This window comes from Microcaecilia unicolor, chromosome 2 (genome assembly GCF_901765095.1).
Source record: "Microcaecilia unicolor chromosome 2, aMicUni1.1, whole genome shotgun sequence".
Taxonomy (NCBI): Eukaryota; Metazoa; Chordata; class Amphibia; order Gymnophiona; family Siphonopidae; genus Microcaecilia; species Microcaecilia unicolor.
The window spans coordinates 84,183,712-84,196,066 of record NC_044032.1 but is presented as its reverse complement, the minus strand read 5'-3'; the positions used below and the strand labels follow the sequence as shown (position 1 = coordinate 84,196,066).

The window sequence follows — 12,355 nt, the reverse complement described above, 5'->3', positions numbered from 1 at the left end:
CAGAGGCTGGAAAAGAAATCCCTATCTGCCAAGCCTCTAATAGAGATTCCCCAGGCACAGAAGAAGAAGTAGCAGTATTATTGTTCTTATTATTAGCTTGTAAAAGAAAAAGAGAAAATAAGAGAGACTAATGGGCTAACTTCCTACCTGCTGGGAGACTGAGAAAATACTGAGGCTAGGGTCACCTGATCAGATCAGGGCTCTTACTGGCTCTCTGGAGTCACAGTTTTTTCTCAGTCTCCACCTGCTGGAAGGCAAGCACAACCCATCAGTTCAATCCTGGTCCTGACCTATAAGTGCATTCACTCTGCAGCTCCTTAATACCTCTCCACTCTCATCTCTCTCTACATTCCTCCGAGGGAACTCCGTTCACTGGGTAAATCTCTCTTATCTGCACCCTTCTCCTCCACTGCTAACTCCAGACTCCGTTCCTTTTATCTTGCTGCACCTTATGCCTGGAATAGACTTCCTAAGCCGGTACGTCAAGCTCCATCTCTTGCCGTCTTCAAATCTAAGCTAAAAGCTCACCATTTTGATGCTGCTTTTAACTCCTAACTCTTGTTCACTTGTTCAGAACCCTTATTTTATCATCCTCACTTTAATATTCCCTTATCTCTTGTTTGTCCTGTTTGTCTGTCCTAATTAGATTGTAAGCTCTGTTGAGCAGGGACTGTCTCTTCATGTTCAAGTGTACAGCGCTGCGTACGTCTAGTAGCGCTATAGAAATGATAAGTAGTAGTAGTAGTAGTAGTACAGGACATCTTAAAGTACTAGGGATATCAAGACAAGACAAACTGCTAAACTGGAATGAATGAAGGAAAAATCAACCAGTGTAAGGAAAGAAATATACCCAATGTTGGGTATTATTAGGAAAGGTATGGAAAACAGGTGTGAGGATGTTATAATGCTGTTGTATCGCTCCGTGGTGCGACCGCACCTTGAGTATTGTGTTCAGTTCTGGTCGCCGCAACTCAAGAAAAATATAGTAGAATTGGAAAAGGTGCAGCGAAGGGCAACTAAAATGATAGCGGGGATGGGACGACTTCCCTATGAAGAAAGACTAAGGAGGCTAGGGCTTTTCAGTTTGGAGAAGAGACGGCTGAGGGGAGACATGATAGAGGCATATAAAATAATGAGTGGAATGGAACAGGTGGATGTGAAGCGTCTGTTCACGCTTTCCAAAAATACTAGGACTAGGAGGCATGCGATGAAACTACAGTGTAGTAAATTTAAAACAAACCGGAGAAAAGTTTTCTTCACCCAACGTATAATTAAACTCTGGAATTCGTTGCCGGAGAAAGTGGTGAAGGCGGTTAGCTTGGCAGAGTTTAAAAAGGGGTTAGACGGTTTCCTAAAGGACAAGTCCATAAACCACTACTAAATGGGCTTGGGAAAAATCCACAATTCCAGGACTAACATGTATAGAATGTTTGTACGTTTGGGAAGCTTGCCAGGTGCCCTTGGCCTGGATTGGCCGCTGTCGTGGACAGGATGCTGGGCTCGATAGACCCTTGGTCTTTTCCCAATGTGGCATTACTTATGTACTTATGTACCCAGGTTCTCGTTATTGTTGGATTAACACAAGATTTCCAAATTCACATACCTTAGCTGGTGGCACTTTTCCAGCAGCTGTGATCTGGCCAGTGAAAAAACGACCAAAGTTGTTTGCTGCCAGGACTACAGCCTTGTATCTGACAAAGAGAAAAAAAAACAGGAAATTCTGCACTGTGAAACCAAGTATTGTATGTAATAAGAGCGTTAGCAACAGTGTAAACCATGCAGATTTCACTTCATTAATTGTATTCTATCATGCAGCTTTACACAGATATCTCTGTTAAACATTTTTATCATTAATGCATTAAACTACTGAATCAAAAACTAGATTTTTTTTTTTTTACTAAACTTAACACCAGTTGTAAGTAAAGGAGGTTTATCAGTAATGGGTTCCATTTATAGGTCTAAGTTGGAGGACTAGGGGGAGCAATGCACCCCCATATAAGCTGAATGCTGGTGCAAAAAGCATCTCCCCCTTCCCCTGGGCTAATATGACTTGCCTACCCCTTGCTCTTCTGAATAAGGCAAATTATGCCAAATAGGTTCCCTTTAAGTTCTCTAGGGTAGACACAAGTTTGAAATGTGCGTTTGTTAAAAAGAAAACTAGAGGATAATTAGTAGAATGCTTAGTTCTTCAATTTCAGTTTCTTGGAGGTTAGGGAGAAGGTATGTGACCGCTGGTCCACAAGGCCTAAGAGCAGACTGGGCTTTTCTGGATAACTAAACAGTGCAAATGAACTTTGTTCTTCAAGCAGCCTGATATTCCCATTCCTCTTCAGCCTTACCTCTCTACACAAGACCAATATTATCTTCTCACCTGATCAATTTGTTAAGTCTTGTAAGTACATTTAACATTGCTTCTTATTCTTGTAGCAACAATGCCTCCCACTTTCTCACTCCCAATTCCATCACATTGGGGCCACCGCCCGCTCCCACATGAACCTACTGCTCCATTTTCAATAGTCCAGCAAAAACAAAAGACAACTGGAACAACTGGCAAAAATTACTAAAAGAATACAAATATAAAATTAAAAAAGACAAAACTAGCTATTATGCTAAATATGTACTGTTTTGGGATCTTACCAGGTAACCTGGATTGGCCACTGTTGGAAACAGAATGCTGGGCTTGATGGACCTTCAGTCTGTCCCAGTATGGCAATACTTAAGTACTTATGTAGGTGGGCTCACGTTAAATATCAGAAAGCTCTTTGCTTTGGTTAATAATCTACTTAACACACAATCCCTGACGTAATCAATGAATCTACTCCCTCTGCATTAAAAACTTTATTATTGGCAATACATCATATACCTTAGACCAATCGATGATGAAAATCCTGGGCATCACCATTAACCAGCATTTATCAAGTTCAGATCTCAAAGATGGTGTTGAGCGTCTTCTATACACTATAGAAGTTAAAAGGGTTGCATCCTTTCTTCCCAAGCTACACACTTCATACTATCACCCAATCTCTGGAACTATCCAAATTTGATTATTGTAATGCTATAAATGTGGGTATTAAACTCACTACTTAAAAAATTACAAACAGCACAAAATACCGCCCCCCCCCCCCCCCCCCCACCTTGTACGCAGTGCTCCTCGCTTTGAGAAGGCTTCCCCCTATCTTGTTAAAACTTCACTGCCGATGGGTCACGTGATGGCAGCGACTTGAACGGACGCCAGGTGACTGTTCTCCTCTCCCTCAGCATGGGAAATCGGTTTTATACCTGCTGTACCCCCTCTTTCCTAGACCTCAGTGAGTGTAAATGTGCAGCGCTGAAGGCAGTGGAACAGATTGGCTGGTTTCATTGGCAGCTACGCTGGTATGCCTGCTAAAACCCCAAGACCTGTTGGAGAGCGTGCGAGTACTCACGCGGCAAAGATGGCGTCTGAGAGGATCCCCTCGGGAGGCCAGGAGCCACCAGTGGTTACTTTGCAAGATGCAGCAATCAATGAAATAAGAAACCTAGCAGACATTTTAGATGACAAACTTTCCAAACTATATGTTGCAATGGACGAACTCAAAGAGTATGACCGTGCAAAACGCCCACATCCAGCAGACAAAGGACAGAATCTCAACCCAGGAGGACCTTACCTCAGGCATGTCCGCTCAAATAGTGACACTGGAGAACCGTTGCAAGCAGCTAGAGGAGCGAGTTGACGATCAGAAAAACAGGAGTCGTCGCAACAATATTCATATTGTTGGGTTGCCTGAGGGAATCAGAGATAAAGAACTATGGGACCTGGTTGAATCTTGGCTTCCAAGAGAGTTGGGCCTGGAGGAAGAAGGGCAGCGGCTACGTATCAAAAACAGTGCACCGCGTGGGCGTAGTGAAGGAGCAGAATGCAAGGCCACGACCAATACTTGCTAGAATTCTTAACTAGGCAGAAAAAGCTCAACTCTTATCTAAATTTTGACAGCACAAGGAAGTGGTCTACCATGGATCCAAGCTGTTGCTCTTCCAGGATTTTTCACCAAGAGTATCAGATCTGCGTAGGCGGTTGGCGCCATATTGCTCTCAATTGTTTAACAAAGGGGTCAAGTTTTCTCTTCAATATCCAGCCAAGGTATGTGTAGTGCATGAGAACAGCACGGTGTTCATGGAAACTCCAGAGGAGCTAAAAACCTTTTTGGCGAGGCTATCTTGAGAGAAACGTAGGAATACAGCTTATGCTGTACTTGGCTTTTTCTCCATGGATTACAAAACACAAGCACGAAGCCCATCTGCAATTTCAGCTAGGAGATGTGCTGATTCTGTCATGAACTATGGTGGATGTGGCTCTCTGCCTTGCTCTTATTTGATTTACGCCTAAGGGACTGCTTGCAGCCAGAGGCCTCGGTGTGTCTGGGATTTACACTGATTATTTGAACATGCGTGTGGAGCAATACTGAGTGCTGGCGGAGCAGAGGCTGTGATCCTTGAAATGGAGGTCAACTGGGTGAGTGGGAAAGTGGAGGGAAGAGGGAGTCGCTCGCTGACCTGTCTGAGATTGTGGACTCGCACATCTTTGACTTTTGATACTCTTGAGACATGGACTGCCTGCATTGCTTAAGCGAAGGGAGGTATTAGGGAGGAAAGTGGGGGAGGGGGATAGTCAAGGTTAATAAGGTAGTGCAGCACTATGTGCTCAGGGGGGAGGCTTGGGGGGGGAGGAAGGGGGAGGATGGAGTGTGTATGAGGGGAGGGGAGGGGGCATGCTTTGGGGGGATTGGATGTGTGAAGTTGTTGTGCGATGGATGTCGGGAGATCAGGTAAAGGGAGAGTTGAGCGGGGAGAGATTTGTGAATTCCTGTGTTTGGGGGAGAGTATTTCTTTGTACTTTTGAATTGCAGATCCGGGTATCGTGCTCTGGAGGGCGGTTAGGCTGGCATGCCACCCATCAGATTCATTTCAGTCATAGCTGCCTTAAGCCTATGTCTTACTGGTTGGGGGATGAGCAGTTTCAGAATAGCCACCCTTAATGTTGATGGCATACATTCGCCTGTTAAGCGCACAAAAATCCTCCAATATAGCAGACATCTTAAGGTAGATTTCCTGCTGCTCCAAGAGACCCACCTGACATCCGAACATTCTAAATTGAAGAAAGGGTGGGTAGGAGACCTGGCCTTTGCCTCCTACAATAGCAGACAGCGGGACATGGCTATTCTAATTCATAACTATTTGGAGAGTGTTCCAACATAAAATCATACAGGACCCTGAAGGTCGTCGATACGTAATATGGATGGGAACCCTACAAGGGGTTAAAATAGCACTATGCTCGATATATGCCCCAAACGTGTACTCCCATAAGTTTTTTTCCGCAGTGCTGGCTTCTTTGGTCGCATTAAGTGAATACAGGCTTGTGTTGGGGGGTGACTATAACATCGCGGTTGATTCATTGATTGATTGCAAGCCCCCCCCCAAAGCTAAAACAAGGGGATGGGACAACAAGGGAGTTTTCTTTCTTATGAAGGAGCTGGCTCTGCTAGACATCTGGCGGACACTGAATTCAGACAGTCATGACTATACATACTACTCCCACGTGCATAAAGTCCATGCCAGGCTGGATTATATATTGTTCTCTTCCCCAATGCTCTCAATGGCACGAGCCTCTGAAATTGAACAGGGAGCAGTCTCAGACCATAATATGGTATCAGTGGACTTGGACCTGGGGCAGGACCCACAACATGCAGGCTCGCGGATGAACCCCACATTATATCAAAATGCTGATTTCCACCAGTTCCTGGGAGAGGCATGGAACCAATTCTTACAGGAAAATAATCCCCAAGATGTAACCTATTGGGAGGCAGGCAAGGCAGTGATGAGGGGAAAAATAATAGAATTTTCCATCCGGCAGCGTAGGGAGCAGGATGAGGAATTGGTACAGCTACTCAAACAGCTGCAAATAGCCAGAGGAGAGTTTCTACATAGTACCATAGTGGGAGCTAGGGATAAGTATTGGAGGATAAAGCGGCAAATTAATGAAGTGCTTAATCAAAGGGCGCACCGGGACATCCAGCTCTACAAATACAATTTATATAGATGGGGAAATAAAGCAGGGAAGTTCCTAGCCACTGCAGTGTCTTCCCCATAAGTGTTTGAAAGGATGTGATGGCTCATATACGATGAAAGTGACTTATGTGGAGTTTTTTTCAAAGACTAATGATTAAAGAGGTCCCCTCTCTATCTAAAAGGCGTGTCCTTTAAAAAGAGGAGTGATCGGTATTCACTGAGGTCTTCTTTTTCTCCACAATCTTTCATCATAAGAAGTCCACTTTCACCCTTGAACACTTACGGTTGATCATTGTAGAATTTTTTGAATGTTTAGGTACTTGAAATCACCCATTATTATTGTGTTCCCCAGTTTGTTAGCCTCTCTAATTTCTGAAACATTTCTACATCCATCAGTTCATCCTGGCCAAATGGATGGTAGTACACTCCTATCACTACCCTTTTCCCCTTTACACATGGAATTTCTATCCATAGGGATTCCAAGATGTGTTTTGTTTCCTAAAGAATTTTTAGCCTTCGATTCAAGGCTCTGCTTAACATATAAGAACATACGAATAGCCATACTGGGTCAGATTGATGGTAAATCTAGCCCAGTATCCTATTTCCAACAGTGGCCAATCCTGTCACAAGAACTTGGCAGAAGCCCAAATAGTTCAACATTCCATGCTAACAATCCCAGGGCAAGCAGTGGCTTCCCCAAGTCTATCTTCATCAGTTCGATCCACACTATCACTACGATATAGTTTGTACCCTGGTATGACAGTGTCCCATTGGTTATCTCCTTTCCACCAGGTCTCAGAAATGCCTATTATATCTATCTTTTCATTTAGTGCAATATATTCCAACTCTCCCATTTTATTTCTTAAGCTTCTTGCATTTACATACAGACATTTCAAACAATGTTTGTTGTTCCTATTTACAACTTGCTCAGCAGTTGACAGTTATAATTTGCAATCTTGAAAATCTGTCTGCTCTTTACTTAAAGATAGCTGGGGGGCTCATTTTCAAAGCACTTAGACTTACAAAGTTTCATAGGTTACTATGTAACTTTGTAAGTCTAAGTGCTTTGAAAATACGCCTCCTAGTCTACTATGGTCTCTATTGCAACCTCACTATCGCGATGTCAGAACTGTTAAACATGACAGAATAAGATTACAATGCCATACCCTGCAATGTTTGCCATAGAGCTAAGAGCATCGTATCCTTGAGCAATGGTAACTCGTGGAACCTGGTCCATAGCCAAGACAGTCGTCTTTTTCTCACCAAGCTTCTTCAGCAGGTCTGGGTTTTGAGCTGGGTAGATAAAACTGATCAGCGTGGATGAGGGTTTGAAAAGATCTGCCTCATGTACTCCCAGCAAAGGGTTCAACATGGGAGCTCTCACCTAAGAGAGGGAAAGGAAAAGAAAAAGACCAGACTAGGACACACTGATATTTACAATCTGTACATATATTGGGATTATTGATAACCAGCAGATAGATATTTTAAAGAATTCAAAATAAAAATTAAGAAAATATAACAAATACTCATCACAATGCTACTATTCTAGGTATTTGTGTGTAAACTACTTAAGAAAAATAAATCATCTCTGGAAAATTTTAGTTTGAATAATCTTCTATAGTTTCCTTTCTGCAAGATTTCTACAATGTATTCAAGTTCATTTTTTTCCCGAAGAGAAGCAGATATGTGTTTAAGAAAGAATTTACTTGCTTTCCCCATCCTTGTGAAAAATAACTTTGATAAACAGATTGCTGAAATATTGCAAAGAGTTTCTATATAGTGTTATGCTAAACAAATTAAAGGTCAATGCACACTCTATGCCAGGGTCCCATAACGTGGCACTCCTTTATGCTAGCAGCAGCACTGGTGGACAGCAAAGAGCAAAATAGTTTGTTTGGCACACCTGATACTTTATCAGCCTGCTACCCAAGAGGCACTTTACCAGCCTGTTACACAAGAGGTGAGTTTCTCAGTAGTACATAGTCATTCCCCTGGTAATGTCTTCCTATGTTATTACTATTACTAATTGTAGGATGCCTCAGCGTACCTCACGGTAGTACTTTTTTAGCACGTGGTAGGCACGCATAAGGCCTACCGCACTTTAGTAAAAGGGCCACAAAATACCGCAACTAGATTGTCAATTTAAATTGACAAAGTTCTCTCATATGATTCCTTGTTGACTTCTTTGCAATGGCTACCCATCCGTACCCATATTGATTTTAAATTTTCCTGTTTCATTTTTAAGATTTTATATGGTCTTGTAACTATACATCTTAGAAATCTCTCACTGTTGACGGTCTTCTATTGATCTTTCCTTTTTTAAACATATCCTTATGACAAAATATTTATAAACATCCTTCGTTTTTCAAGCAGTACAGGTCTAGAACGATCTGCCATTACACACAAAACTCCATGTATCTTACTTATCTTTAAAATAAAATATATATTTTTCCTTTTATTCTGACTTTGCCAACTTCTCTACTCATTGTAAGCCACTTTAGACCCAACACTAGGGATTAAGTGGGGTAAAAGATACCAGATTAAATTAGAGGGTCAGTTTGTAACAGAATTGGATACAGAATGCTAGCCAATTTACTAAAGTTTGATTTTGTTACTGGTATATCCACTCTGTTGGTGGTCAAATGAGACAAACCTCTGTACAGATTTTGATTCAATTCTTTTAAGATAAGAAGCAAAAGCCATCTTGCTCAAATGTAAAGGGACTTCTTGCATTAATTCTCATGGATGTTATGAGCAACATGTAGGAAGCACCATTTCTTCACCGACATGAAAAGGCAGGACTATCTTTGTAGAACTGTTGTGATAAAACTGAGTATATAGTTCATAGGTAACCAAGGCTTGAAGTTCACGTATTCATCTAGTTGAAGTAACCCCTATAAGAACATTTTCCAGATGTTTGAATGAAGAGGCTCTATTGGCTCGAAAGGTAGCTTCAGGAGAGAAGTGATCATGACATTAAAGTCCCATGGCACAGGTGCTTCTCCAGTACTGGTTTGACACGAATTCATGAATGCAGAAACAATTTGATATTGTGAAACCAGGAGCGTATTGTTAGGGATAAGATATGCAGAGTGCACAGAAATGTTCTCTGATGGAGGACATTTGTAGGCCAAATTGATAGAAATTGTAGTTGATGTAGATGGTACAGGTAGTACAGATTGGTATCTGGTGGACACCAAATATGATCATGACCATTTGTGAAACATCAGATAGAGAATTTCTCACTTAAAAGCACTGGTAAACCTGTCAAATGGTTTTCTTGCATTGACTAATATATATATTTTTTTTTGTTACATTTGTACCCCGCACTTTCCCACTCATGGCAGGCTCAATGCGGCTTACATATTGTATGCAGGTACTTATTTGTACTTAGGGCAATGGACGGTTAAGTGACTTTCCCAGAGCTATAGAAATGCTAAATAGTAGTAGTAGTAGTAGTCACAAGGTGCTGCCTGTGCCTGAAGTGGGAATTGATCTCAGTTCCTCAGGACTGAAGTCCACCACCCTAACTACTAGGCCACTCCTCCACTCTGTAGAAGTGTTGGGAGACCTGGAATGGAAACATAAATGCTGCTCAATTCCTATGCTGTCAGGGCTAGCGATTTGACATTTGGATGAAGAAGGGGGAACCCTTCTTCTGGGTGATTAGCAACTAAAATATTTGAAGCTTGCACAGAGAAAGAGTCTTGAGAAGTAACCAGTTCTGATTAGGTCACTGGGGTGCCATAAAAAACACAGCGCTGGCAGTCTCTGAAACTTGTATAGGGTCTTTGCTATGAGAGGGATGGTGAGAGAAGCATAAAAGATAGGTCAAGATCAGTATGGCCAGTGTATCCCTCACCAGCCAATCCAGAGATGATCACACTGAATAAGAGACTTAAGTTTGCATTTTTGGGGGGAGGGGGAGACATAAAAGATGTACGCCACGGTTTTTCTGGCCCAGAGACCACTCATAAGCTTGACTCTGCTAACTACCTGATTCTAAATGCAGAGGAAGCATGCTACCTGAACTTGTATGTGCTTGGTGATCAAAGTCACATAAGCAAAGGGAACCCATCCCTCCTTGTTTGTTGATGTAAAACATGGCAACTTGATTTAAAAGTGAATGATCTTGAAGATGATGTATGAAGATCCAGAATTTAAAAAATAGTTAGGAGTCCCAGAAGATTGATATGGAACAGTTTTTTTTGTCTTACAACCAGGTTCCTTGATTAAGTTGAGAGCTGGAGTGGGCCACCCATCTAGAGCTGGAAGCTTCCAATGTGAGGACACGGTGATATTCTAATAGTGCATACAGGACACTCTTGGTCAGATTAAATTCATAAATCCACCTTAGCAGCATATTTCAAAGTGAAGTTGACAAATAATCTGATTCAGACACATTGGGTACACAGCCACAATGAAATCTCAAAAGCCAGTGGAATTATCCTCATTTTCAAACACATACAGGACATAATATGTGCCATAGCGGCCATAGGACTTGATACCTGCAGCTAAACTCTGTCTATTATAGAGAAAGAGCACTGAATGTTCTGGATATGAAGCAGTTTTTGCATCCTGTTTGGTGGCAGAAAAACCTTCACCTGAACTGGTTCATCAGTTGTTCACTTCTCAAAATAAATAGAGTCATTTCATTACAATTTACAATCCACCTTTAACCAAAGCAGAGTACAAGAAACATACATAATAAAAACATATAAATCAAGTCCAATGACAGGGAACATTCAAAAAAGTCCAAAATACTGCCAAGTATTCATGGTCCCAAATCTGCCTGTAAAAGCGCTGTCTCAGTAAACATTTGAAAATTGACTGTCTTTAAGTCTCACTGGCAGTTTATTCCATTCAATCAGGCCAGCAATGGAATAAATTACCTTCCACATATATTCCAGTCGAGTTTGCAAGAAAGAAGGTACCACAAGCATACATGTATCCTCGAAGCAAAGGGTTCATTGAGGTACATACCATGGGAGATGTTCAGACAGATGAGTCCTAATACAAACTTTGGTGCACCAACTGGTACCAGTAGCTTAAATCTGATACGTTCGGCTACTGACAACCATCACAGTTTTCTAAGAAAGGGAGTAATATGATCATATTTAGACAACCCATATAAAAGGCATACTGCTGAATTCTGTACCACTTGTAAAAATGAATATCATAGCTAGAAATCCTATATACCCCAACATTACAGTAGTCAAGACCAGTCAATATCAAACTTTGCAACACTTTCTGAAAGTCTGCTTGGGAGATCAATACACTTAATTTAATCAGTAATCACAACTTAAAATATGAATTTTTTACAACAGACTGTACCAGCTGCTCAAGACAGCTCAGAATCCAATATCACCCTCAAATCTTTCACCCTATGAGAAACTATCGGGGTATCAGACAGTAAACTTTTCATAGGAAACTGAACAGTAGAATCTGGCGTAACCAACAATAATTCAGTTTTTGATACATTCGATGTCAATCGATTTTCTGTCATCCATCATGTAATCCCATCAAACATGATCTGCAACCAGATAACTGCTTCAGGAACAGACATTGTCAGTGGCAAAAAGAATTGGATATCATCTGCATAAATGCGGTAAGATAAGCCAAAAGATTTCAACACCTGACCCACAGGTGACAAGTACAAATTAAACAAAATCCCTAACCTATTGTTGTAGAATGAAATTCTGGATCAGTTACGATTGGAGTTATTATGGAGCGCTCTATATAAATATAAAGACCCGATTTTCCAAAGGTAGGGAGAGACGTTGAATCTGAAAGGTATCTCTGCTGCTGGATAAAAGAGCTTTCTGAGCACTGAGTATGGTAAAAGAGATTTGTTTTACTATAACAGTACTGTTTCGTACACTATTTTGGTCATTTCTTTGAAACAGGTGGTATATAAGAATTTTGTCAAGTAAGCAGATCTTTCCTGAACTGGCTCTATCAGAGGAAACTGACTATATTAAAGAGGGAGAAGTCACAACAGCCATTTTGAGGCCAGAGCTGGCATCAGCAGGAGCAACTGGGGATTGGTCCTGACAAGACCACCACCAAAGCATGTGAAGATAGGCCCAGAGGTATCTCTACAAAGGGTGGAGAGTGCTTCCAGAAGGGGGCACTTTTTTGGCAGGGTGGGGTCAGGAAGAGGATGCTACTTTTGTGGGGACATATCAGCTCATGTTTGGGTGGGGGGTGAAGAGCTTTACAATATTCAGTGTGAGCACAAACACCAATGCCTGACTACCTCCCAGCTCCTCAATGACTCCACCCCCAAACATCCCACGCTGGCTGTTTC

General features: G+C 41.7%; 1 protein-coding gene across 4 annotated transcripts in view; it reads right to left on the bottom strand.

Moving 5' to 3' along the window:
* The window catches only part of NNT (nicotinamide nucleotide transhydrogenase), a 244,119-nt gene that overhangs the window by 171,039 nt on the left and 60,725 nt on the right, over window positions 1-12,355 (bottom strand). For all 4 annotated transcript variants that reach the window (XM_030193107.1, XM_030193106.1, XM_030193109.1 and 1 more), the window contains 2 exons: window positions 7,212-7,429; window positions 1,604-1,691 (listed from right to left, as the gene is read on the bottom strand). In XM_030193107.1, coding sequence (XP_030048967.1) covers window positions 1,604-1,691; window positions 7,212-7,429 — 306 coding nt within the window. The remainder of the gene's footprint in view (window positions 1-1,603; window positions 1,692-7,211; window positions 7,430-12,355) is intronic.